The following is a 27,284-nucleotide window of genomic DNA, read 5'->3' on the forward strand; positions in this document are numbered from 1 at the left end:
AGAAAGCAACATCTTAAAAACCAAATCCTTCAATTGACTTCTTCCAGCAACTTCATATAATAAAAAACTGGTTACAAAACATTCCTGTATACATTAGGACCATCCAGAGTCTCCTTTGCAAATGTCCCTGCTACCTGAGGTACTGTGCGCGGTCATATGATCTAGACCAGCATTCACCCACTTGGTCCCTTCCAAACGTTTTGTTGACTACAACTCATCACCTTTGGCCATTGGCCATTCCAGGCAGGGGCTAATGATTGCTGGGAGTCTGAAACACCCAAATGGCACCAAGATGGTGAGGGCTGATCTAGTCACTTCTTGGTAGTGATATGGCAGTTATGAACTTCCTACCCCAAAAATTTCCCTTGGCAACTTCTTTCAGCCTTTTGAAGGCAGATTGAAAACCTTTCCACTTCAGAGAGCTTTTAGCAGAGTTGCAAAGCTGGCTTAAACTCTCTTCTCTGGTGTTTTAAGAACAATGGACAAGCAGGGAGCTAAGATGAGAGTGGTTCAATTGAACCTCTCTTCAAATTGGCCTGCAAGAAATTAAACAAAGCTAACATGCATCACCAGAGATAAGGCCACCTGGAACCTAAGACTATTTACTACAGAGATCCCAGTACAATAACTGTTGGAAGGAAGTGCCTCCTGGCCCTGAATCTGCTCCTTGTTGGATGCAGCAGAGATCATGAAGCATCTGCATCTCTAAATGTCAATGGGAGAATGAGAATATCCCCATTCTTAATGTCAATTTGTGCTACAATTTATTTCCCCCCTTTATTTACTTTTTAAAAAATTGCTCATGTGCGCTCTCTCTCTCCATATATGAAGGCACTTAGTTTAATTATACAGTGGAACAAATATAACTCATTCGCAGGGACTGAAAATTTTGGGCTTTCCCTGTGATGGGGGGGGTGTCCCAATTAACAATCACATTAAACCTTAGTTTATGTTAAACTATGCTTTAAGATGAACAAGCAAATCATGCTTCACTCCCTTCTTCAGTTTTCTAGGGAGGAAATAAAACACAGAGACATTAGACATGAACCAGCACTACTAACAAGCCATGACAGCAAGCCAAGAACAAACCTTGGTTTAACATTATGGTTAGGAGAGAAAAATCCCTGAGTGCTGACTCACACTTTAACATCAAGCCAGCCTCTGGTTTGTTTGTTCCCTCGTGCACTGAAGAAAAGAACAGGGAAGCAGCAGCACTGGGATTATTGAACAACATGCACCACCAGAACATTACTCGTTCACTTCAACTGAGAATTTAAGAACTGTATTGCATTGGCTTGGGAGGTTCAGATCTGCACTAAGAGGATGCATAAATCTAATCTAAGCTGTAGTTTAAAGCAGGTGAAAGAAAACTGTGGCCCTTCATATGTTGCTGGACTCCAACTCCCAATATCTTGCTGGAGGTTGTGAGTCCAACAACATCCAGAAGCCCACAGGTTAGCAACCTCTGGTTTAAAACAACATGAGTACTGGCCTTTCTACTGCTCATTTACTATTGCTTTTTATAATGACTAGGTCATGGGTAGGCAAACTAAGGCCTGGGGGCCAGATTTGGCCCAATCGCCTTCTAAATCCGACCTGCAGACGGTCTGGGAATCAGCGTGTTTTTACAAAAGTAGAATGCGCCCTATTATTTAAAATGCATCCCTGGGTTATTTGTGGGGCATAGGAATTCGTTCATTTTTTCCCCTTCAAAATATAGTTCGGCCCCCCACAACGTCTGAAGGACAGTGGATGGGCCCCCTGCTGAAAACGTCTGCTGACCCCTGGACTAGGTTCATAGCAGGGTGCCAACAGACTTGTAAAAATACCACCAACTCACTTATCAAATACAAGTTAAAGGAACATTAATCTAATGTCATCTTCACAGCTCTGTCCTCCTCTCATGAAAGTAAGATGCACACGAGGATGACAGCACAACCTGCACTGCACTGGCCTGACATCTTCAGATGCACCCTTGCTGCGCAGTAACAGGATGCACAAGTTCCTTGTGTTTGTTGTTGCTCTGCAACGTCACACCTGCTAATTTGAGGCAGCCCCACCCATACCAGATGGAACAAGAACAAAATGAATCTCTCAAACATATAAATGCCTAACAAGCCAACATGTTAACTCTGAGAGCCAGTGTGGTGTAGTGGGTTAGAGTATCAAATTAGGATTTGGGAGATCAGGGTTCAAATACCCACTTGACCACAAAGTTCACTGGGTGATCTTGGGGACCAGTCACTGCCTCTTAGCTTACCTCACCTCACAGGGTTGGTTTTGATGATTAAATGGGTACCAGAACCATGTACACCACCTTGAGCTCCTTGGAGAAAAGGTGGGATATACATTCAATAAAATTAAATTTAAAAATGAGGGAGCCTTGACAGTCGCTTTGGGGACTTTATTGTCCTTGTTTTAGCTATATCACCAAGGTGTTGCTGGTCTACAGGGGCATTTTCATTGTAAGTGTTGACAGACATGGGCTAGAATAATAATATTCATTACAGCATTGCTGGCCAAACAGGACCAGTGGTCAAGGATGATGGGAATTGTGGTCCCAAAACAGCTGGAGGGCCAAGTTTGTTCATCACTGATTTACAGGGTCAAAACCAAATGTTGGAGGTACTTTGCAGACATTTTCAAGTATTCCTTAAAATGCTGGACTATTCTATAGGTTGGTTATCCCTCATCCTAAATTGCAGGAAGGGGAATAAGAGCCTATGGGAGAGCTGCTTGCCTAAGGTGGGCTCATGGCTGAATTGGTCTAATATATCCCACCTTATATCTGTATCTGCTCACAGCAGGGTTGACTAAATTCTGCAAGGCTTGGAGGCAATCACTATTTCTTAAAATGAAAGACCAGGAAACAGAAGTTAACCTTGACACACAGCATCACCAATCCCAGGAAGAGCAGTGTAAGGGGTTTCACAGTTATGAAGCACGTGCACTTACACACTGTGATAACATAACACAGCCCAAAGAGATGCAGCAACAAACTGTTATGCCTGGTCTTTACATGCAGCAAATACGAAGTGGCAGAATGGACTATTTTCATTTCAGATTGCGGCCGGATCAGTTTCTGAATGCTTTGCTGTATTAAAAAATGCTCTGCAATCAAAACACTAATGCCACAGGGTACCCCTGGTACAGTAACTTTTACATGGAAGACACTTGGCACACAGGAGAGCATTTCCTCCCACCTCATTCTCCTGCATGCGTAGACCATGACTCCAGTTCAACTCCTGAAAACAATTTTAGTTTCTGTTACAAGCAAAAGTGTGGGCAGGCTATTCAACCACACCTTCATTAAAATGCTGTAGTCATCAGATGCTGTAGTCATCAGAGGCACTGTGCAGGCTAGGAGTCACCTTCCCTTATAAACAGGTGTGTGGGTGCGGGTGTAAAAATACACTAATTTGTGGAAGGCACAGAACTTTGTTTCTCTTTTTAAAAAAAATCTTGCAGATAGTGTTGAATGTGTGGGTACAAGGCTTCAAGCTCTGCATAGCTTTCTGCTCCTCATGACTGCCAGCAGAACCATTACTAGACGATGTTTTTAATCAATGAAATCAATAGTGGAGATATAAATTCAGCATTTATCACATAATTTGTCATCCTATTTGCAGATGTTATGCAGTTAAAACTTCAGAACACACAGTCTTTATTCCAACCATTTGCAGTTGTTTTTGAGCTACCATGTGACCAAGAATGAGCAAAGCAAGAAGTCAATTTAACAGCAGCAGACATCACAATGCTGGCACATGCTCCAGAGATTAGCATGCATGTCAGTGCAAGCATCAGATATTGACCCCTGCAGTGATGAGGACAAAAGAGACACCCCTGTTCTAACAGATGGTGCTCTGACAGTCAAGGTAGACTATGATCTAAATGAAAGGGACCTTGCATTTACTTGGCTGGCTGAAGCAGGACAATATTTGTCAGCAGATCAGTTAGCAATTAACTGACCAGTTAACTGTTCAAATACTGCTTAAAGATCACCTTGCCAGCATTACAGGTTTGCTTAACATACAGTGTTAAGTTCTTGGAATGCCGTAAGTATCTTAATAGGAGTATCAAATAATTTGGTCTACCGCCCAACTCATGCAGAAAGAGAAAAGCTGTGCCCTTTGTGAGCAAGTGCTCTCAGCCTCAGTGAATCCTTATCTTGCTTATCCAGTTAATAGAACTCAAACACATTCTACTCACTAAATGCTCTCCTTGGAATATGCAAGCCAACTCTGCCCAAAAACCCCCAAATACAGAAAAATGTGCACCAGCAACTGCAATAGATGTACATTTATGGCAAATAAACCCTTCCTCAAGAGAGCATTACAATTATTTATGCTTTTCCATTCACAAACTTATGTTAGCAATATAGAAACCATATTCTGCAGAGTGGAACTGGGACTGAGACTGGGTATATTATAGCCATACTTTGAAAACTGCAACAGTTCCTACCCAGTTTTCAGGCTCAACTGAGAAGAGCTAGTTTTGACCTGTAAAGCCCTTCGCAGGTCAGGACTGGGAACGTTAAGAAACATCTCCCTCCATATATTATCTAACAGGTGCTTTCCCCATCCCAAGGTCTTTCCAGTAGTGGCACCCCTGTTGTGGAACACTCTGCGCAGAAGTTCCACCTGGCACCTTTCTTACTGTCCTTTCAGCAGCAAGTAAAGAAAGACCTTCTTACTTTCCTGTGCATTTTAGATGTCATTTTAATCCTGCATTTATAACTTTGAAGCTTTTAAGATAAATTTGGTATTCAAATTAGAACAAGCATAGGCAAACTTGGCCCTCCAAATGTTTTGGGACTACAACTCCCATCATCCCTGACCACTGGTTCTGTTAGCTAGGTTTGATGGGAGTTGTAGTCCCAAAACAACTGGAGGGCCGAGTTTGCCTATGCCTGAGTTAGAATAAAACAATTAAGTTTGTAAACAGTACTATCACTATAGCTGAAGTATGGGGTGAAAATATTTAGAAATAAAAATATATTAGATATTGTACAAGCAAAACACTCATGTTCCAGACCACAATCTCACAACATAAAAAACCTGGGGGAAATGACAGGCAGCTAAGGAAGAAAAGCAGGGAGTCAGGAATGTACTCAGGCTTAACTGTATAGGTTCCTGACAGGTCTGTGTTTCTTTTTATTAAGAATGTATGTCCAACCAATCAAGGGCCCTAAGGATGGTCTACAATAAAACAAAAACTTCATTCTAATACATATTAACAGCATCGACAATCATTAGAACAGCAGCAGGAGGAACAAAATGCTCAGTCCAGATTGAAGACTTGGCAAAGACAGTCCTCTGAGCAGTAAAAATAAACCTGAAAAGAACTGGGCTTGCCACTGTTTTCTCGTAAGGACCTTCTGTAGCATGAGTAAGGAACCTCCAGAATGTGGGGTAGCTGGGTCCCAATTTGACCTGTAAGGCAGTTTTTCCCAAGCCATTCCCACCTGCCCCACTCCTGATATCCCTATGGCATCAACTGTGGAACAGCCCACAACCACAGCTGCAAAGTTAACAGAAGCATATCAGACATGTGCTTACAAAGCCTGCCAAGTTGAGTAGGAAGATTTTTTTTTTTCCAGAATACAATTTTCATCCCATTCCCACCCATCTCCCAAAAAACAAATTAACATCACGGCCAGCACACTGCTTAGCTCCAGAATTTGGAGGATCCCACAAAATTACTAAACCCATTTCTTCATTCTTGCTTTGTGGCCAGATCTTTTTTTTTAATTTTTTTTTAAAACTAATGTCTAGTGCATTCTGATTAAGATGCCTATAGAAAGCTTTAAAATTGGTTAAGAAAACATGATCGCGTCCAATTCATAACAGCCAACTGAAAGCAAGGTAAGATTAATATTCTCGAGCTACTTACAGTTCATCTCGTTGCCTCTGTGACAGCACCATTGTGGCTGTGATGTCAAGTTAACGTGATTCAGCTGTCTCCTCCTCGTCAAGCAGCTTGGGATTCTGGGATCCACAATTCAGTCTGCCACAAAGTGGCTTCAACCCAAAGGACAATGTGTCTCCACAAGTAAACTCTACCAAGCAGACAGGATGCATTCAACAAGGAAGATTCATTCCATCTAGAAAATGCAAGAGTTTGTTCAATTATTGCTATGAACAACTTCTGCAACACTGAAGTACTGACTACTCATTAGACAAATGTTATTTTTATTTGTTGAAAGCATTTATAAACTGCTTAATAGTTTTTTAAAAAACTCTTAAGCAGTGTACAATATTCTATTAAAATACAATTACAGCCTATAGTTAATAAAACATAAAAGCATCTAACACACAGCTAATAAAACATAGTTAATAAAACATAAAAGCATTTAACACAGAAAAAACAGTAAGTTCAAACACATTAAACAGGGGCTGATCCTATACCTGGGCAAAAAAGCAAGTCTTGTTGGTAGAAGCTGGGGAAATTAAGGGTTGCATATAATTTTGTCATCCATCATAACAAAGAGAAAAGCAACAACTATGCAGAGTGCAGAAAACATAATAAATACTTTTGTAATTCCACTGTTGGCCTTTAGAATGGGGACCAACCTTTAGCTCCATCCTGCCATATGAAATTCACTATTTTGTTTTATTTTAACTACAGGTGCCCACCTTGCTCCTCATCCTCTTTCTTTCTCTCAGTTTGTGGACACATGCCAAACTTTTTATTGGCTTTATACTGGTTTAATCACTTGATGAGGTGCAAATTAGTTTGCTAGAGACCCTTAGCTCCCTTCCCACAGAACACCAGTTCCAGGCAGGGGTCTCCAAGCAGAAGAAACAACTGTAAAAACAGTCAGTCCTATACAATAAAAATGTTCTCTCTTCCTCTTAAAATATTTTTAAAACTGAAAATGGTATTGACACCACTAATACAAATTAGGGAGCAAGTTTCAAGTCATGACTCATCAGCCAAAACCCAGTGAACTACAGACAATAGTCTAATAACATTATTACTATGTTCAACATGCAAAAGATTAAATAGGCAGGTTACAGAGTATCAGTGACCCAAGAACTCAAGTCATTTCTTTCTATACTCAGAGTTAACGGCTATGATTTCTCCACTTTATGGGGTACAGACAGGACAGCTCAGTCGATGGAGCATAAGACTCAATCTCAGGGCCATGGATTCAACCCTCTGTGGGTTAAAAAAAGATTCCTGCATTGCAGGGGGTTGGACTAGATTACCCTTGTGGTTCCTTTCAACTCTACGATTCTATGATTCTATTAAAAGGCATTTATTTTTCCATTATTTTTGTATGTTGTCACCGTCTCTCTTATGAAATCTGAAGCCTTGATGACGCCAGAATGGCAAGGTTACCTTGGCCAAACTGCTACACACTAAATCCATAGAACCTCTCCAAGGCCAGTCCTACAAAAACAACTATCAATGAAACTTTTAAAGGGAGATTTGTGATCATCAATTATTTTCAGGTGATAAAGTGCAGCAAAGAGTTTAAAACACCAGACTGAAGTGGTACAACTCAGACACAGGTTTACTAGACACCTCAATGAAACTAGTCCATACCAACTTTCCTTGGTGGTATCAAGGTAGGATTTTGGGGAGAAGAGTTTAATGCAGTGCTTTTTTGCTTAAAAAAAAAGTAATGTTTAGGGATACTCTCTTTTTTCTACTCATTTTGAAATACTGCCCTGCCCCTCAATGAGGCCAAACTTAGATTGACAAAATATTTAGGGGTATGCATACCCCCGTGTACCCCCAGAAAAAAACTATTGGTTTAATGCATAGTAATATTCAAGCAACAGTACAACAAATTGGTTTTTTAAAAAGAAAACACAACTTTAAGTATCTACACCAAGTGTTAACTTTGCCATGAGCTCACTAGATGGCCTTACTTACCCCATATGCATTAGGATAATACTAACCCACCTAAAGCTCTGCCTAAATGCTATTTTTAAAATGATCAATGAGGAAGGAAGAGCTGCTCAATATGAGCTTGTGATACTTCATGTGTCCTGTTTTAAGCATACAGTCAGCTTGTGAAGTAAGCTCACAACTTACGCGGGGCTTACATTCCAGGATCTCGCCTAAAGCCAAAATTACATATACCGTAGTCAAAACACATTGGGTTCAATGGCATGTGGGATTGCCAAAGTCTTTTTTTCCGCAGGCACCTGCCCCCCCCCCTTTTAAATTACCAAGCACATGAAGCTGAATGCACACAAGTTAAATGCCAGTAAGTTGCACACTTACTGTATCTACATAGTTTTTCATAAAACTTGGGTGTCAAACTAGAGTTGGTAAACATGAAACACTTGAGATTTTTCTTGGAATTTTGCACACAGAAAGCAATTCAGCTCCTCGAGAATTTTAGCATTCTTTTACAGATGCTAACTTCATTAGAGTTCTCATTAGCACTACTTTGCAGACTTTTCTTTTATTCCCCAAATATGAGAAGTCATGAACATTTAAAGATTCTCAGCAGAGCTTGCATGGGTTGGGATAAAGGGTTGACTTTCACCTATGATAACAATTTGCTATCATTTTAAAAGTCAGACAGAATATTATTTGTTGTTGTGGCCTCACAGACACACACACAGTGCCTCTTCTCTCAACTGGCATCATTCCGCTGCTGCATTTCTCAGTGAGGACAGATGTGCCATTCCGACAAAGAGCTGCCTCTATGATCTTAGAAGGAATCCAAGTACTGCAGGTGTTGCTGCTGTGTAAACAGCAGTGTCATCATCCTGCACAGTGCCAGAAGCACTGCCTGGTTGTTATGTATGTACTCTGACAAGAAGTTCTGCATGCCACAAGTCACTAGTAGCAACCAAAGCTACAAAGGTAATCGAAATAAATTAGATCCAGGAAAAGAGGTCAAAGTGCATTAAAAACAAACTCCTACCAGATACCATTTGTAGCCTCCCTGTTTTAAAAGAACCGCCAAAAGGATCTACCATATCCACTCATTGCTTTCATTACCTAGGCCAGGTCAGGTGGTCCCTCCCCAGGATTTTGGAACCAACTGCCTATAAGAACAGCAACTATCTGCTGTGAGGATGATGGTATCAACTGGGCCCCTGAGAACCTACCTGCAGCAGTGGGAGGAATAAGTTCTGGCCTATGCAGCTAGGCTGAACAGGCCCCACCCTGTAAGGCAGCCTTTCCCAACACAGTGCCCTTCAGATGTTTTAGACTGCAATTCCTATCAGCCCCAGGCAACATCTGTCAGGGAAGGTGGTTGTAAAGTCAACAACTTCTGCCTGCATTACAGTCACTTCCAAGATGGTGTGACTCATTGAGACCTAATTTGTTTTTGACTATAAGCAGCTCGTTTCCCTTCAAGCTGGTCATTGTAAGAACTTTTTATCAGGAGCCTGATGTCATTTTTCTCTTCCCTCTCCATCACTTTATTCTTTTGTGTCACATCTTTTCAGATTCTAAGCCTGAAGGTAGGGACTGTGTTGTTTTTATTACTTACTCTTAAGCCATTCTTTCTCAAGAAAGGGGTATAAATGCTGTGACTAGTAAGTATTTCCCCAAAAGCACAAACAAGCAAGTCTGGAAGTCTGCATCATAATTCTGAAACAGAAGCAGAAAGAACGTCTGCAATAATTTATGCACATTAAACCAGTCTACACTTAAGAAGAACTAATGCATTACTCCTACTGAATTCCATCTGATCATCCTAAATTTCTCATTTTTCTACAGAAGGAGGAGGACTAGAAGAATGCTTATAAGCTGGAGGTTGGAATTCTAATGGCAGCAAATCAATATTTTGTTGGGAGAGTAACAGTCTCAAACCGAATCCAATATTACTTGACTCCAAAGGGATTTACATTGTCTTGAACAACAGCCACTCTTGCTGAATAATAAACTGCATTTGAAATTAAGGAGGCTTTCAAAATGAAGAGTCAGCCGTTTTAAAAAGATGCAAATCAATTTTATGAGCTTAAGCAGCTTTTCTGATCCTACCAGATATTCTGCACTCCATGCCAAGCAGAGTAAGACCACCATCCAGTGATATTCTTTAATCTTTTTGCAAGGTGCTTCTTAACCTTGAAGCAAATCTATTTCAACCTTCATTCTAAACACAGAGCTAGAGAGGTTATTGTAAGTCACAGAATCCAACCCATGCTAGATTTGGCCTAGCCAGGGAGGACCCCCCAAAATCAGCTGTTTTAACTCACTGACAAACTGGAACGCGTCCAGAGGAGGACAACCAAAATCGTCAAAGGCCTGGAAACGATGCCTTATGAGGAACAGCTAAGGGAGCTGGGCATGTTTAGCCTGGAGAAGAGGAGGTTAAGGGGTGATATGATAGCCATGTTCAAATATATAAAAGGATGTCACATAGAGGAGGGAGAAAGGTTGTTTTCTGCAGCTCCAGAGAAGCGGACACGGAGCAATGGTTCCAAACTACAAGAAAGAAGATTCCACCTAAACATTAGGAAGAACTTCCTGACAGTAAGAGCTGTTCGACAGTGGAATTTGCTGCCAAGGAGTGTGGTGGAGTCTCCTTCTTTGGAGGTCTTTAAGCAGAGGCTTGACAACCATATGTCAGGAGTGCTCTGATGGCGTTTCCTGCTTGGCAGGGGGTTGGACTCGATGGCCCTTGTGGTCTCTTCCAACTCTATGATTCTATGAACTCCTTTCTCTCTGTCAGAGGCCCAAGGAAAGAACCTTGCACTCAAAGACCTGCCACAACCTTCCATATTTCATTATCACCATGGTTAAGATACGAGGATCCATCAAAATCAAGTTGTAATCTCCCTACAACAGTATACCTAAATGAAATATCCTCTTCTGCCTCTAAGTAAAGTGGCTGGGGGAAAAACAACACGAGTTGAGTTAAAAAAACAATGGTGAGTTAAATGGCACTTATGTGCATCTATGTTTCCTTGTCCTCTTCAAATAGGATCATTCCTCAGGATAGCTGCACAAGTACATACAAAGCGCAACAAAAAATGGCTTTCCTAGGTGAAAGGAAGTTTGCTACCCTTTATAAAGCAAGAGACAATAATACAAATCAGATCGTTTTTGTTTCCTCTCAGCTATGGCCCACATTGTTATCCATTCACATAACTCACTGGGAAGCCACTGCCTCTCTGCCTAGGTCCACTCCAACGTTACCATCAGGACCCATTTCTTGCTGCAAGGCTAAAGCACACAGTACAGAGATCAGCTTTTACATATATCAAATATATTCTCAGAAATTACAAATAACTATCCTGCTTCTTTTAGGATTATCTGATTGTATACAGAGTACAAAACATCACTGTTGGTGTTGAAAGCCAGGGAGTTCATGGACTCGAGTCTTTTCTTAACAGATAGCTACTTATCTAAAATGAGAGCTGAAAATTATTTCCAGATCCAAAAGGCCTGTATCAATTTTTTTTACTGGAAGATAGAATCATTTTTTTTTCTAGCCTAGCATGCAGGCACCTAGAAATCCAATATAAGTAGCTTTGATTTTGAAGAAATTTAGTTTCAAGTAGAAATAAGAGTTTGATTTTGATACCTGACATTTGCTTTTTTCCAGCGTAGGTTTTGAATTTCAAAATAACAATGATAGAATATAATGTACAAAGGGCTGCAGATCCATGGCAGAGCACATGCTCTGTGCACAGAACATCCAAGGTTGAATTCCCAGTATCTCCCAAAAGGGCTGGTAGAGACTGCTGATCAGAAACACCCTGAAGGCCCACTGCCAGTTAGTGTAGACAGACAGTAATGAACTAGCAGGACCAAAGGTCTGAAATAGTGTAAGGCAGCTTCTGAAGTTCCCAAGAGTGCAATTTTCATCAAATGAACAGAGGCAGAGGAAAAAATGTTGGACAATACAGCAGCATGCCATGTGTGATAGGGCTGCCATATTCCAAGGATCAAAAACCACACATACCCCACCATCGGGACACCTCCCCCACCATCCCGCATCTTCCTCGCTCACCCCCTCACTGCCTCTGACCCCTTCCTCGCTGGCCTGTTCCCTCTTCCTTCGCCTCTCTTACCTTTGCTGTCTTGGGCCTCCTGCTCATGATGGGAGGCTGAGCCGCCCCAGGAAAGCTGCGCAAGGCCTGGCAACCACCGGGACCAGCACGGGGCCTGGGAAGGCTACTCCAGGCCACCCCACTTCCTGTTCCGGGACACAGTGCCTTCTGGGCATGAATGTGCCCCACAAAAAACCCAACAACATAATAAAAAAAAATAAAAACCCAAACCTGGACATTTAATCCAAAATGCAAAAATAGATAGGGGTGCTGGCCCCCAAAATACAGACCTGTCTGGGAAATCCCACACATATGGCAACCCTAATGTATGACAACTAGAATCTATTGTATTTTACTACTTCCCTGGTCACCACTGGTCCCATACAGCAAAGTGCATGGAATTCACTCCAAATAAGTAGGCAGAGTGGGGAAGTAGGGAGAGATCAGTTTTTTCCTGTGACATCACACTGCGCTTCTAAACTACAAAATTTCCTTGTTTAAAAATACTCATTGTTTATTGGCTTTTCTTCACCTGAATCTGATAGCTGTTTAAATTCCTCACAAAGAGCTTACTGTGGAAGATGTGCAACCTATATGGAATCAAATCGCATTGAAGCAAAGATGGTTCTAACATGAACGTTCCCCTTTAAAGCAAATGAACTTCCTAATAATTATAGAAACACACAGTTGTGTCTAAATAGAATTACCATGGTGCATTAGCTGCTATTTATATGCTAATACCAAGAGAGACTAAGAACCTTGACCTTTTGATCTGGTTAAAGTGCATTTACTCCACATGGATGGCTATCCACACACAAGTGCACCATTCAGTAGGTAGATTGCCTTTTAAGTTCAACCAAACTAGGGTTAGATAGAAGTCTTATGGACAGTGCAGCTTCACCAGAGTTGCCACTTCCATAGAACTACCTGCCACAGTAACCACATTCGAACACAAAGCTAAACCAGAGGCTTAATGCCACAGGGGAAAAAATTGGCCTCCTCCCAGGTACACATGCTCCCCTTCAATTTTCATGAGCAGCACTGCAGGAGCAGAAATTTTTGCTTCTGCTTTTAGTTCAGTGTAGATTGTAATTTCATTTAAACCAGGAACTGTGGTCAACATTAACTAGGGTTACTTTCAGAAAGCCAGCTGATTTGAAATTGGCTTGTTTTGAGACTAAACATAGCTAACTGCAGTTGGTTGGTTTGGATAGAAGGAGCCCCCAATAGCCTAGGATGACTATACCTGATCATAATAGTGCTAAACCATAGTGACTCTAAACAAGATAAGAATGCTGCAGACTGCCTGTGTGTCTTAAAGGACAAGCAAGCAGGCTAGTACGCCTTTTGTGACTTAATTTTTGAAAACTTTTATGTAGGACTAGATTCATGGTTGTCAACATTATAACCACTACATACTAAAACAAATACTACTCACATACTTACAAAGTTACTGTGTGGGAAAGTTAGAAATCTTTTAAGCATTCATCACCAAAAATCCAGACACCAAAGCTGCTTCCATGCAAGAATGCAATGCTTCTCAGCACTAATACAGTGGTACCTCGGGTTACATATGCTTCAGGTTACAGACTCCGCTAACCCAGAAATAGTACCTCGGGTTAAGAACTTTGCTTCAGGATTAGAACAGACATTAAAAACTTCCTGAAACAATCGATGAACAGAGCTAAGCCTTAATTTGTGACCTGAGTATCATATACAACAGGAAGCGGAGGAAAATAATTAGATGTTAGATTTTCAACTAGAAAAAAAAATATGTATCAGCCACTTGCCCCTATGGGAGAAGTGTAATAAAAATGCAACCAATCAAAAAAAAATTCAAAATGTCAAAAAGCATTCATACCCAAGCTTGTTTTAGGTTTTTATTCTACGCTGTCCCAAAGGCCTGGAGTAGTTACAACACATCCAAGCTAAAATATAAATACGGAAACAGCAAGATCAAATAAAATTTCTAAAAACCTACTCAATGAAACCTTGGCTTGGACAATAAGTGCGCACCTTACAATTTTTCCTGGGAAATGTTGTATTCCTGTTGGAATAGCTAGGATGTTATTACCAATTTTCATACCACCTTCCATAAGAAGATCCAAACACAGCTAATTTATCCTATAAATATTTTCATCATAATACAGCCAAGTACCAGGGGTGTCAAGAGGATTTTAAGGGTGCAGTGCACTGTATGTTGATTGCATCCTCTGCTATGTTAGCAAGAGATGGCATACACTTACATATGCTTTGTGACGTAATTTTAGCAACATTATTTGTTTGCTATTTAATTGTAAATAAAGCCTCTAAGCTGTTTATAAGAAATATATACATCGGGATACCTAATAAATATCAATGTTAAAACAAGTTTCTTAAATAAATAAATAAAATCAAGCATTAAAAATAGAGGCTAAAATTACATAAGAAAATGCACACTGGCATATCTGCATAGGCTTGGCTAAACAAAAAACAGCTGACAAATTTGTATCCTTTTTTGTAGATGGGGTGAAGGGCCCAAAACTGTTTTTCCATGTTTAAAAGGTCTTAACCAACAGTTAAGTTAAGGCTCAACATCCCTGCTCAAACCAGCTCTAAAATCATATAAAGAACTTTCATGGTTTCATGAGGTGTGTAAAGCAGTTTATGTTACCAGTGACATGTTTCATCAGCTGAACTCTCGCCAGCAGAAATACATACATTCTGTTGCAAGAGCAGATGTGGTATTTTAAGTGGTAGGCTAGAGTAGGGGTCAAAAGATCAAGATTGGAAGCAACCAAGATTCAGATGCCCATGCTAGGATAAATTCAAGAGTAAACTGTTTAAAAGAAAGCAGTGTAGTCTAACAGCATTTACCAGATATCAGCATGAGTCAAGCTGCCTTTTGTGTTTTTTGAGCAAAACCAATTTGAGCCTTGGATATACACAAACAGATCCATTTAAGTGTCTATTCCAGCAACAAAATCAAAGACACACAACCCATTTCCCCACATGCGTGGGCAATCTATATATAAAGCCTCTGCACATTACTGCTCCCATCTACTTAACAGCACTCATGCACACACACTGTATTTCTATATATAAAAAAACCCCAACACAAAGAACGCTAACACCAGATGACATTTAGGTGGGCAGAGTACTATTGCGCTCAGGTCCTGCTTGCAGACGTCCCATAGGAAATTGGTTGGCCACTGTGAGAACAGGATGCTGGACTAGAAGGGACATTGGCCTGATCCAACAGGCTATTGTTACGTTTTTTTAATAAGCTTGTTTTGTCTTACGCAGGTTTTATTCGAGCTCATAATACTGGGCTGTGCATATGTGTGTCATAAAAATTCTCCAATAAAAAGACTGATTTGTATCGCCTTTGGTTTTACTTGCTCTCCATTCAACCCCTACAGCACCAGCCATGGAGAGCCACTTGGAAATTCACCTGGTCCTCCCCAATTAATGTTTATTGTGGCGAGTGCTTTTCTGAGGTGTCTAAAACGGAAACATTTTTTAAATCCAACCATGTATTTCTTAGTGCTTTTTTAAGCTACATGATGTCTCTTAAACCTGTCCAGCTTAATTATATATACCAGAACAATTCTATGTTAAGGAGTTCAGTAAGAAAAGTGTTCATCCAGCCTTTGTGCTGCTATTTCTTACTCTTATTCTTTTTCTCTTTCTAAAAGAGATGTACAACAGTCACAAGAACACATCCACCTACTTCTGGCTATCTTCATTTCAGTTATAGCTGTTTCATCTTTCACTTTTGATATTAATACACGAACTTAATCTTTCATATAGATAAAAGTACAGCAAAGAGTGCCAACAAAGCGGTCAAAGGTTTGATTGCTGACCACTACCATAAAACAACGGGAAAGTTGAAAACAAATGTCCAAGTGTAGCAGGAACATTTTATCTGCCTTGCCTGCTCATAACACATAAAAAGTATGTTTATAAAACTCACTTCAGAGAGGACTATAGGGATTAATATTTACCTTGGGGGGTGAGATGGCCTTTACTGCCAGTTTGTTAAGCTTTCGACCTAATACTAGATTGTTTAGGTGCTTGGGGGTCCCTCTTTCTTATTCTGTTGAGTAGGGCCCCAAACTTTTGTCTTAAAGTCCTGCCCTGAAAGCACCACTGAGAGCAGTGTTTTACAAACTTCTTTTCTCCACAAACCACTTGCTAATTATTTATTTTGCCCATTTTAGCAATTGTAATGAACTGTGCTAGAGTCTGTATGATTTTTAACTGTGTATTTATTTATTTAGTATTAGATATTGTATTTTATTGCATTCCATAGAATTCAAATTCTAATATAGTAAAATACAATAGAAGAAATTTAAAAAGCAATTCAGTACAATTAAATATCCATATGAATACTTAATGGGATGGATTTGCTGTCTCCCAGCTTCAACTGGAAATCCACAGGCACACTGTGGAGAACCTGAATGAAGATCGCAGACCATTGGTAGTCCACAGACCAGTTTGGGAACCTCTGTCTTGGCAGCTAGATAACTCAGTTGGTTAGCACGTGGTGCTGATAACGCCAAGGTTGCAGGTTTTATCCTTGTAAAGGACAGCTGCCTATTCTGGCATTGCCAAGGGTTGGACTAGATGATCCCGAGTGTCCCTTCCAACTCAGATTCTATTATTCAAGATCCATCAGAGTAGTTGGCAGGGTTGCTGAAAGGGGTATATTGCTGTACTGGTCCCAGAGCCAGCATGGGACCCAGACCAAGTCCTTTAAAAAGTAAATCTCTAGCCCACTCTACTAAAGTTTCAAGCACAATGGAAAAGCTATAAAGAGCACCTGGTAGTAATTCTATAGCCTGCTTGAATGTTTTGCTCAAAAAGCAACTTATTGGGATAAAGTCAATACTGCTCAGTCTGTTGTAAGGAAGGCCTGACTGGGTACTAAAGTGTCAAGATGGCTGAAATGCTTTTGATCTGGCCGTTTTTTCTTCCCATGTGCTTTGTTCTCAGTCTCCTTCCAAAGTTCCTAACTAGGATCGGTTCTTTAAACGCAGCTTCCTGTGTACATTTTTAAATCTTATTTTCTGTCTTCATGGCACAGGCATTATGCAGAGAGATACTACAAGTGCAAGAGGCAGAATATTATGTTTTCAGTTATGCCACCAAACAGCAGACATTTTTCACAAGTAACATACAGAGATGTACAGTGGTACCTCGGGTTAAGTACTTAATTCGTTCCGGAGGTCCATACTTAACCTGAAACTGTTCTTAACCTGAAGCACCACTTTAGCTAATGGGACCTCCTGCTGCTGCCGCACCGCCGGAGCACGATTTCTGTTCTCATCCTGAAGCAAAGTTCTTAACCTGAAGCACTATTTCTGGGTTAGCCAAGTCTGTAACCTGAAGCGTATGTAACCCGAGGTACCACTGTACTACTAAAAATTAATGTAGTATCCCACTATCACTCACTGCTATACAAGAAATCAACTTAAAATTCATGTGCAGATTTTGCACAGTTTAAGAAATGAGTTAAAGGTTTTCAGAATTAGAACAGGGTAACAGAAAATAATCAACCATCTCATGGGATCACTTTCCACACATTATTCTTATCAATTTAAAAATTCAAGTCCACCTATAGAAATTAAGCTAGATAAAAAGAAAAAGGTTTTCCAATTGAAATTCAAATATAAAAAGTAGATGTTAATTTGATGTGTGTGTGTTAAATTCTGTGCTGGAAAAATGTTTTCAAACCAGAGACTAACATCAGGTATTTGGATCAGTGGTGCATTCTGGAAACTTGTTCAGCTCTTGCTTCTTGACTGCCTCAGTTGAACATCATGTAGAAGAAACAGCACATGAAAAGCTGAGAAGTTAGTTTCTATTTGTCCCAAGTTTTTAGCTTTCTAGAAGGCTATTGTATTTCTATTTCAAAACTGGGGGTCTTTTCAACCTGGACCAAACAAAATATTTCACCAAACAAGAAATGTTAGTTATGCAAACATTTTCAAGAATATAAAGTAACATACAAATTTAGGATGGTTAGTTGTCTGCAACACTGATATGTTTTTGTGTTATTAAAGAATCCAGTATTACAAAGCTTGCTCAATACCCAAATGTACCATTAGTCCTCATTGGCCACTGTAGTTCCACCTTGGTTTCCACTAAAGGTGTCATTTAAAAACAACAACCCTAAGACAGCAATATTGTACATAACAACCTGGGGTTAAGAGCCACTGAACTGAGAAAGGCTACTTCAGAGTAAGTATGTGTAGTGTCAGACTATGCATCACCTTTATTTCAACCCATTTTTACAAGAATCTCTCTGAGGTTCTCTTGAGATGGGACCAGATTATCAAGTTGTCAATTGCTCAGGGAGAATTTACAGGATATTTCCTTTGTAAAAAAAATTATCCATCAAGACAAGCAACTCTCCCATCATGGATTTGGTATATCTGTTTCACTAGCATTTATGAGTTATGAGGTAAAGGGATTTTGCTCCTTTAAGCAAGAATTCTCTGTAAAAAATGTTCACAAAGTTTACTTTCAAGCACCTGCACCTCCTTCTCCCTTTTGCTTTTCCATTATGATCCCATTAATGAATTCAGTATTTCATGTACATAAATGTAAATGCTGCTTTAGATCCCAATTCTACTAGGAACTAAACTAAAACCTTGATCTCTTGTAAGCAATGATGAAGCTATTTTTTTAAAAAGTAATCTTACTTCTCCCCTTTTAAACACTCACACAGAATTGTCATAAGTTCCTGTTCACAATATAAGGACCGGGGTGGGTGGGTAGTATTTTGGCACAGTAGTTTTGAAGGCATATTGACCCAAAACAATGATGCAGAAAAACACAGTAAAATATGAGTGGTCTCATTGTGCAAAAAACTCCAGATGCTTAAAAATTAGCATTAAAACTGGGTCCCTCTCATAAACATGATATAAAAATGCAAATACATAACTAAGTATTTTCAAACATGGAGAGGGGAGCAAGATATTGTCATCTTCCAAAGGGAAATGGCACTAAGCATCCTGGCTAGCTGCTGTTCTTCTAAGTTTTGATGAGGACACAAATACCAAGCACCAACACAATGATTTGGACCTGGAGAAAACTGGTGGCTTCATTTAAGGAAAACACTGGTCAGTCTCTTCTGAATTCATGTAAAGGGTGACTGAATGGTTTGATTAAAGTCGTATTTCTTTAAAGAACCTGAGCTCTGCCAGATCAGATCAAAGGTCCATCTAGTTCCTGTTTCCCACAGTGACCAACCAGGTGATTTGCACAGCCTACAAGCAGGACATGATGGCAGTAACTTTTGTCTGCTGTTCTTCTGCAACTGGTAGTTAGTGGCATACTGCCTCTGACTTAAAAAAGCATTTTTTTATTCTCCATCCCATCTGCATATGTCCTATTAAAGGCCTGATCCCACATCTTGAAAGCTGCAATCCTGAAGTAAACTTAATTGGATGTTAGACAAAGTAGCAGCAGCAGCAGCAGCAGCAGCAGCAGCAGCAGCAGCAATAATAATAATAATAATAATAATAATAATAATAATAATAATAATTTATTTATACCCCGTCCATCTGGCTGGGTTTCCCCAGCCACTCTGGGTGGCTTCCAACTGAATATTAAAAGCAATACAGCATCAGACATTAAAAACATCCCTAAACAGGGCCGCCTTCAGTTGTCTTTTAAAAGTAAAATAGTTGTTTATTGCCTTGACATCTGCTGGGAGGGCATTCCACAGGGCAGGCGCCACTACCGAGAAGGCCCTCTGCCTGGTTCCCTGTAACCTCACTTCTTGCAGCAAGGGAGCCACCAGAAGGCCCTTGGCGCTGGACCTCAGGGTAGGGCTTGCTTCTAAGTTAACATGCTTGGTATTTCACTCTAATGCAGAAAACAATTCCTGAAGTTAATTCTGCAGTTTTTAAATATAATATTTAAATATAATGTTACGCTTAAAGAATAGATCGTACTTAAAGTTTGGTAGGGTATATGCAAACCTAATCCAGGGAGTTGATTGGTTTATCTGTTTTGCAGATCATATATTGAACTGCTAGCCCTAATAACAGCTATGCTGTTTGTTTTCCTGTATGAGCAAAACAATCACCCAAATGCCACATACAAAAACCCTCTCACCCTTTTCTGTAAGTGTGTGTGTGTGTGGCACAGTTCCTTGAGTGATAATCACCTGATATCTTAATACACTTTAAGAATTACAGTGCAAGTAATTAACAAAGCAGATATCCATTAGATTAAAAGGTAGGTATTTAAAATTCCTCAGTGCAATTTGCATGTGCACTACAGTTCACTGTAAGAAAAATTAAGTCACTCGAAGATGGAAGGCAATTTGTAACATGAAAAGATTCAAACTCTTAAGTTTATTCAGAGAAAATGATTTTTCAATATTTCATTTCCTATTATAGGAAAGATAAGAGAGAATGCCTAATGACCTAAGTTCTGCACTACCTGTTCACAATTCTACTGCTACTTTATTAGTCACATCTTCTCTGACTTGCCTCATTACACCAGTACTGCAGCTGTCCATATACCTTTGAAAGACAAAACAATAAAACCATTTTGAAAAGGGTACGTCCGATTTATTTATTATTAGAGAAATTGGAGAAATTGGTAATTTGATCCAAGTATATACATAGTGCTTAAGAACAGCCCTCATTAGTTATTAATAATTAAAAGGAATGTTTATATTGCTTGATCCAAGCTCTGGAAAACTGAAGATTTGGCCCAGCAAAAAATTGTGGAAAGAGGAATGTTGAAGGTTGTATTGTAATTAATAAAGTGGCACACTTAATCACCACACTTCCCTACAATTTATATGGGCTCTTCAGTTACTGGAACAGATAATAACTTGAACAGATTCGTATCTGATTAGTTTTTTAACATCAACATCAGATACCGTAAATCATATGGGGTTGGAGGGGAGTTATGTAGAGAAAGCTTGTGCCACTAATGGCCAGCCAAGCATCTGGCACAGAAATTGGTGACCATATATTTGATTTCCCTTGGTTACAACAATAATCAGCGACAAGGTCTAAAAGTCAATGAAACAGAATGCAACAGAATTGGATGATAGGACTTACAAAGAGGCAATACTCTCCCTTATACGCATTCCTATGTAGTTAGCCCATCTCATCCAAATCATAACATGCTGCAAAGAGAACACACCATCATGGTGTTACGAGTTCTCATTTTTCATGGTCAAGGAGAAAAACATCATCACATTTTAAGCCACTTAGCAACTCAGTGCAGTACACATCAGTTCTCCATGGATTACTTATCTGGATTACATGCAGTGACTGAGTGGGATAAGAGAAAGCCACTCATGGGCAGAATGTTCTGCTTGGAGGAGGTAAGTCTTTCAGCAAGACAACCATACTACAACTACAAAACTCTGTAAACATAGTCCACCTCTGACCAGCTGCAGGATTACATAAAGTAGCTCATACTGAAACAGTATGAACAAAAAGATGTATCTTCCATCTTAAATCAATCATTATTTTTGTTACCTGACATTATTTTTGTTACCTGACAGTTGGTCTTTAAGGTGCTACTGGAAGGAATTTGTTTTGTTTTGACTATGGCAGACCAACACGGCTACCTATCTGTAACTCATCAGAAATATCTCCTGATAAAGTCTGATTAGTACCAATGGACAATATAATCTATGAACATCTTCTGATCCAGGCATAGAGATGTTCCAAAGAAAAAAATGCTTGGGTTGTATCCAACTACATTTTCTTAAGAGTAGACACACAGTAAACACATTTAAATTAACGGACCCAAATTAGTGAGCCATTATTTTCAATGGGCCTACTCTGAATAGGATTAGCACTGGATACAATCCTACGGTCACTTTAGGTGTTCTCATCTTCATTTACTAGTTACATCTCTATATTGTCCTTCCTCCAAGAAGCTTTGAGCTGTATGCCTTAGGACTGCATTGTTGGTAGATAAAGCAAATGGACAATGGCTGAATTTAAACAATATTGTAACGATGGTTGTTATGCTAACCAGACATACAAACGTGGCTTACAGCAGCTTGCCTGCATTGCTTTTTATCTTCTTTGCTTTGCAAATTCACTACAAGGAAGTAGCCTCCAGAGGCAGACCATTGTTTTAAACTATAGTTTATTGATTCAAGCATCACACCAAACCACAGTCTGCAAGTCCCCTTCAAACCATTTGTTTAAAGTTGTGGTTTGCCAGCTGATGCCTTGTCAGTTCAGACATGTCATTAAATTGTTCATTAAGCTTCAAACACTGTTGACTAGCTTTCCTAAACCCACTCAGTGAGCTGCAAAGCAGAATTCAAACCTGAAGCCATTCCCCACACCTAAACCCAACCCTTTAGCCCCTAAACAACCATTGCTCTCAAACAGCCCCAATTGTTAATCTGCTTTAAATCCACAATGTAGATACCCCTTCAAGTGCCATTTCAGCACTAGCTGAGCTCTGATTTTCTGTGTCCAATCTCTAACAAAGATACACTTTAAAGAAGTACTTCAGAAGCAAAAATTATGAAAAGCATTATGAAAATTATGCTGAAGAGAATGCTAAAATCATCTAACACAGTAAGGTTAACATTTCCATGATGTGTCAAAAAAAGAATGGGAAGAGAAATTTGACATCTCAGAAACAATAGCTTCATAGATGCTTGGAGCACCAGTAAGTGGCTCCCTCAGAGAAAACCTTTTTGTTCCAGAAGATCCATCCAAAAACTTGTTGGACACATTAAGCTTAAACAACTCATTGCTGGTTAAGCTGAGCGCACACAATGTTTCAGAATTGTCAGAACAATTGCTTCATTTAATACCTCAACTTAAAAGGCACATTTAAAATTGTCCTCCTAATGCGTTATCAGACACTACTTTACAAGAGCAACCTCTTAATACTGCAAATTTTTATTTATCAAACATACCAACCTTCTTAACACTGTAAGCATAACTAAACCACCTAAAAGCACTGCAGGAATTTGGATGGATGAAATTTTAAAATAGTGTTTGGAATGAAGTTGACAGTACTCAAACTGACACTGTATGAACTTCCTAATGTTGACTGTAAGAAAACTTAGAACAGGATGGCTAAAAATATATTGTATATCTGTTAAGCTGACAGATCAATTTATTTGGGAAGCTGTCACTGGCAGAAGTAATTAAACTATTTGTATGATTTTTTTAAAGTTCTTACAAGAACTAAATGTATTTTGGATTGAACTTTTAAAATTTCAATTATACTAAATCTACAATTATGCTACTACCCACAATGACTACTACCCACAATGGTGTATTCTACCTCCAGAGTTGGAGGCAGTGAATACCAGTGACTTGGAATCAATGGGAAGAGTACTGCTACATTCAGGTCCTGCTTGTGGGCCTCCCTTGGGTATCTAGTGGGCCACTGTGAAAACAGGGTGCTGAACTAGATGGGCCTTTTGGCCTGATCCAGTAGGGCTTTTCTTTTCTCTTTAGCCAATGTTTAAAAAGGAAACCTGGTTAAAGTCTACATTTACCATAAAACTGAGTCATGACATGCCAAACAGCAATTTAAATGTTCCGTAATAAAGTCATATACAGACATATCAAACTTTTGAACTGAAGCATTATAAGAAACATAAGAAGTTATACATCATATTTCAGTTATTGTGTGCTTTCTATGGGACCTAGGGACTAGGGTGTCAAAGGTGTCACATCTCAGGAGATGCCATCACGTGTCTCATCAGGATGGGACACAAATTAATTTTCTTGTACTCCTATTTTACACCATCCAAGTATCTCAACTCTGCCATGTATTCTGTTCTCAAATTATGAGTGTTTACAACAGCTAAACAGCACTGACACTTCCATCTCATTGATAAATACTTTTTGAGTAACTACCACCAGTTCCTTTTCAGGAAAGTTCTGAACACTTACTTCTGAGACTGAGCTGTAAATCTCACTTTGACTGCATCCTGAGCCTTCAAGCAAGTGATCTTGCTTAGTATCCTCGTATATATGTAGAGTCAGACAAAGCCGAATTCTAGTTAAGCAGGTATAGTTTTGCAGTGCAAAAGACATATGGGCTGCAAGGCCAAATGTTTTAAATTGTAATCCTATAATGACTCATTTAGTTATCAGCCAATATGTGGTAATTGTTATACCAACTAGTTTGCAGGCATGCTGTTCAAAAAGAAAAATCAGAAATGGGAAACTTGATTTACAATAGTGATTTAAATCGTCCTGATGCATGTCAATTTTTAACAGACATAGATGTTTCTCTGCTAATGGGGTAGCCTTGAATGAAGACATCTGATTCCTAGCTGTGCATTTGTATTGAAGAGAGTACACTGTCAATGAGTAGCAGCAGCAGTCAAGTCTGTCAAACTCCTAGCAGTCCTTTAATTTTCCTCTTAAAGTGCATGGTAGACTAGATTAGGTGACGTATAAGCCAAACAATGTTCCATCTGAAACCCCACCTTAATTAGCAAACACCATACATTAACAATGACTGCCCAGCCCAGATTATTGCAACTGAACCCACAATTTCCAAAACCAGAACTCTAATGTATAGTCTCAATCCAGGTTTATCCCATGTCCAAATAAAGACATTATTAATCTTCCATTAAAAGTAGTGCTAAGGCAAGTGTGGTACTCAATAGTAGCTAAGCATCCTTTCCCTTGTTTTACAGTTGACAGAAGCAGAGTTCCAATTATGACTGGTAGCATACAAGGTTACCTCGACAGGCTGTGTGTATCCTGTTCACTATATTATTGCTATCTTTGACTTCCCATTATGCCGCACAGTTTGATAATAATATACAATGGGTATGGGTAATATTGGGTATCCAACATTAAGTCATACTCAGAGCAGACTCACTGAAATTAATTGACATAGATAACTTAGGTCCATTAATTCCAACAGGTTTACTCTGAGTAGAACTTAAGTTTGATACAACCTGTTAGTCCTAATCCTGAATTTATCCTTGTTTACATACTTGTAATCTTGCCTACATTTCAGTTGTTCATGATTTCTTAAATTTTATATTCTGAAAAGTTATCCCAGTTTCTTCCAGTAAGCTCAGAGGGTATACATAATGTCCCTGCTCCCTTCTATTTTCACAACTACCTTGTGATTTACATTGCACCAATGATTCTCTCTCGGTCTAAGGTTAGCTTATAAACTTCAAAGCTGAGAAGGCATCTGAACCTGGGATTTCCCATTCAAAGTCCAACACTATTTATTACACCACACTGAACAATCAACAGATCATCCAAAGGAGTTTTTTATAGTATTTAGTAAAAGTGAAGTTCTAAATCCACTCTGATGCATATTTATAAGTTCTACTGACTGATGACTTGAGTGGCATCTGTACCATATCATGCCTAAGACATGGTACAGAAGCTAAGAACGTAGGTAACACAGTAACTGTACCAAATGAAGATTTGGATGAACAGGAATCAAGAAAAAATTAAGTACAGCAATACAAAAAAGTTAAGAATCTGACTGGACTTGGATCTGGGCTCTATTCTCCAAGAAGCCATAAATTCACTTTATGAACTCTTAGATTGCAATTCTAAATGCACTAATGAACAGTGAGACCTCTGCCCAGATATGATTCCATTTGCACAGCTGATTCCATGACTCAGCTTACAGCACTGACAAAGATTATGCATAGCATAATGTAGCTATATTACAAAACAATTTAAGGTACAATTTAAAAGGGAAAGAATGGATATTGCAGAGTACAACATCATAAACCAGAAAGATTTTTACAGAGGCTGAGAACATGACAATGCATCCTTTTACTAGGGAAGGTTTCCCATACTTCTAAGAGACATGATAAGCACACACACACCAGGATCCAGATGTTCACCCCAACATTCACAACATAATGTTAAATTTTATGCTAATATAATGACAGCTACAATCTTTGTTCTGTATTCACCATGTGTCAGACATGAATTGTCCACCCATAAACAGGCACTGAAAAATATAGAAAGGGTCAAACCTTTTTGCCACCTGAAATGTAAATACCACAGGCTAGAACAGTAGGCATCCTTAGAAGTCTTATAGTAGTACCGTTTGGAAGTAAACAACAACAACACCAAAAATACGAAAAACAGATTTTCCTAATGACAACTTTAACCTATTCACAAAATAAAAGCACCTCAACACTGAGTATCACTATATATAATAATTGAGACCATTTTAATTTCTGGATTATATTCAAAGGCAATGTGTGACATTCTAACCCAAAAGGAAGTATATTAAATCTTGCCACAAACTTTACAAAACATTTAAAACGTGTTCCATTTTAGGTTGCACTTCAGCAAGGCCAAAAGGAAGATTATATAATCAACAAGCAAATCATATAAGCATATAATAAGCTAAAAAGACTATCTATATAACTATATATCTATATATAAATATGCCTTGAAAGTGGGAGGAGGAGACATAACAGAACATATAATCCTATTAACTCCCATTTTTTTCTTTGCATATATGCATTTTCTTCCTGCGTTAAGTGTGAGTATTCAGGGTCAACCCAAATCTCAAGGTCAATGGTTTTAGTCAATTTAGAGTTTGAATCCACTTATACAATAGACACTCTAGCAAACAACCAAACTATTTGGTTTGAAGAAATGCAGGAAACAGTAGCCACTCATAAAAGAAATGCTAAAAAAATATACTATATATGGTACAGTTTAATCCACACCCATATTGATAAGAATCAAATTGTGCTTTGTCCGATACAATCTATGTATATTCACCCTTGTTAAGAATTGGATTTGGCATGACAAAGATTGAATATCAATGAGAACACTGCCATCCTTCATTAGGTAAGTGTAAAGAAAGATGGAACATCATGTTTACCATTCCATCAGAGTGTTTTCCATATCCTTTTGTCCTACATTTTTTCTGTACTCTTTAAAAATGTGTCAAAGGATAACAGTGCTCAATTTGATCATACTTGTGGAGAGGAGACAAGACAAGACAGAGTGTAAAGGTAACACTCTGCTACAGAAAACCACCACAAAATGTAAGAACAAATGAAGTCACCATTCACTAATGTAGAAATTTGATATGTACTATTTGTGTAAATATATCATATCTCAAATGAAGTAAAAAAGTGAAAATCTGTTCAATCAGAAAGATAATCAAACAACAACAAAAACCCTTGCTTTCCAACATTGACTGGCTACTTTACTGCTAGACAAATCAAGATCTACGGAAGGGGGGTGGTGAGATAAATAAAGACTACTACATTCACTTGATTTTTATACCACTAGACTCCTCCCTAAAGAACCGACTTCATTGTTACTGCAATTACTATACCTTCCA

The 27,284-nt window shown here is 39.1% G+C and overlaps 1 protein-coding gene across 1 annotated transcript in view; it reads right to left on the bottom strand.

Annotated features, from left to right (window-relative positions):
- The window catches only part of PAFAH1B1 (platelet activating factor acetylhydrolase 1b regulatory subunit 1), a 57,798-nt gene that overhangs the window by 26,645 nt on the left and 3,869 nt on the right, over positions 1–27,284 (bottom strand). Inside the window, exon 2 of the mRNA XM_081843599.1 lies at positions 5,893–6,103. Within this exon, the coding sequence (XP_081699725.1) occupies positions 5,893–5,924 (32 nt within the window). The 5' untranslated portion in view covers positions 5,925–6,103. The remainder of the gene's footprint in view (positions 1–5,892; positions 6,104–27,284) is intronic.

This window comes from Podarcis erhardii, assembly GCF_964252035.2.
Source record: "Podarcis erhardii genome assembly, chromosome: 16".
Taxonomy (NCBI): Eukaryota; Metazoa; Chordata; class Lepidosauria; order Squamata; family Lacertidae; genus Podarcis; species Podarcis erhardii.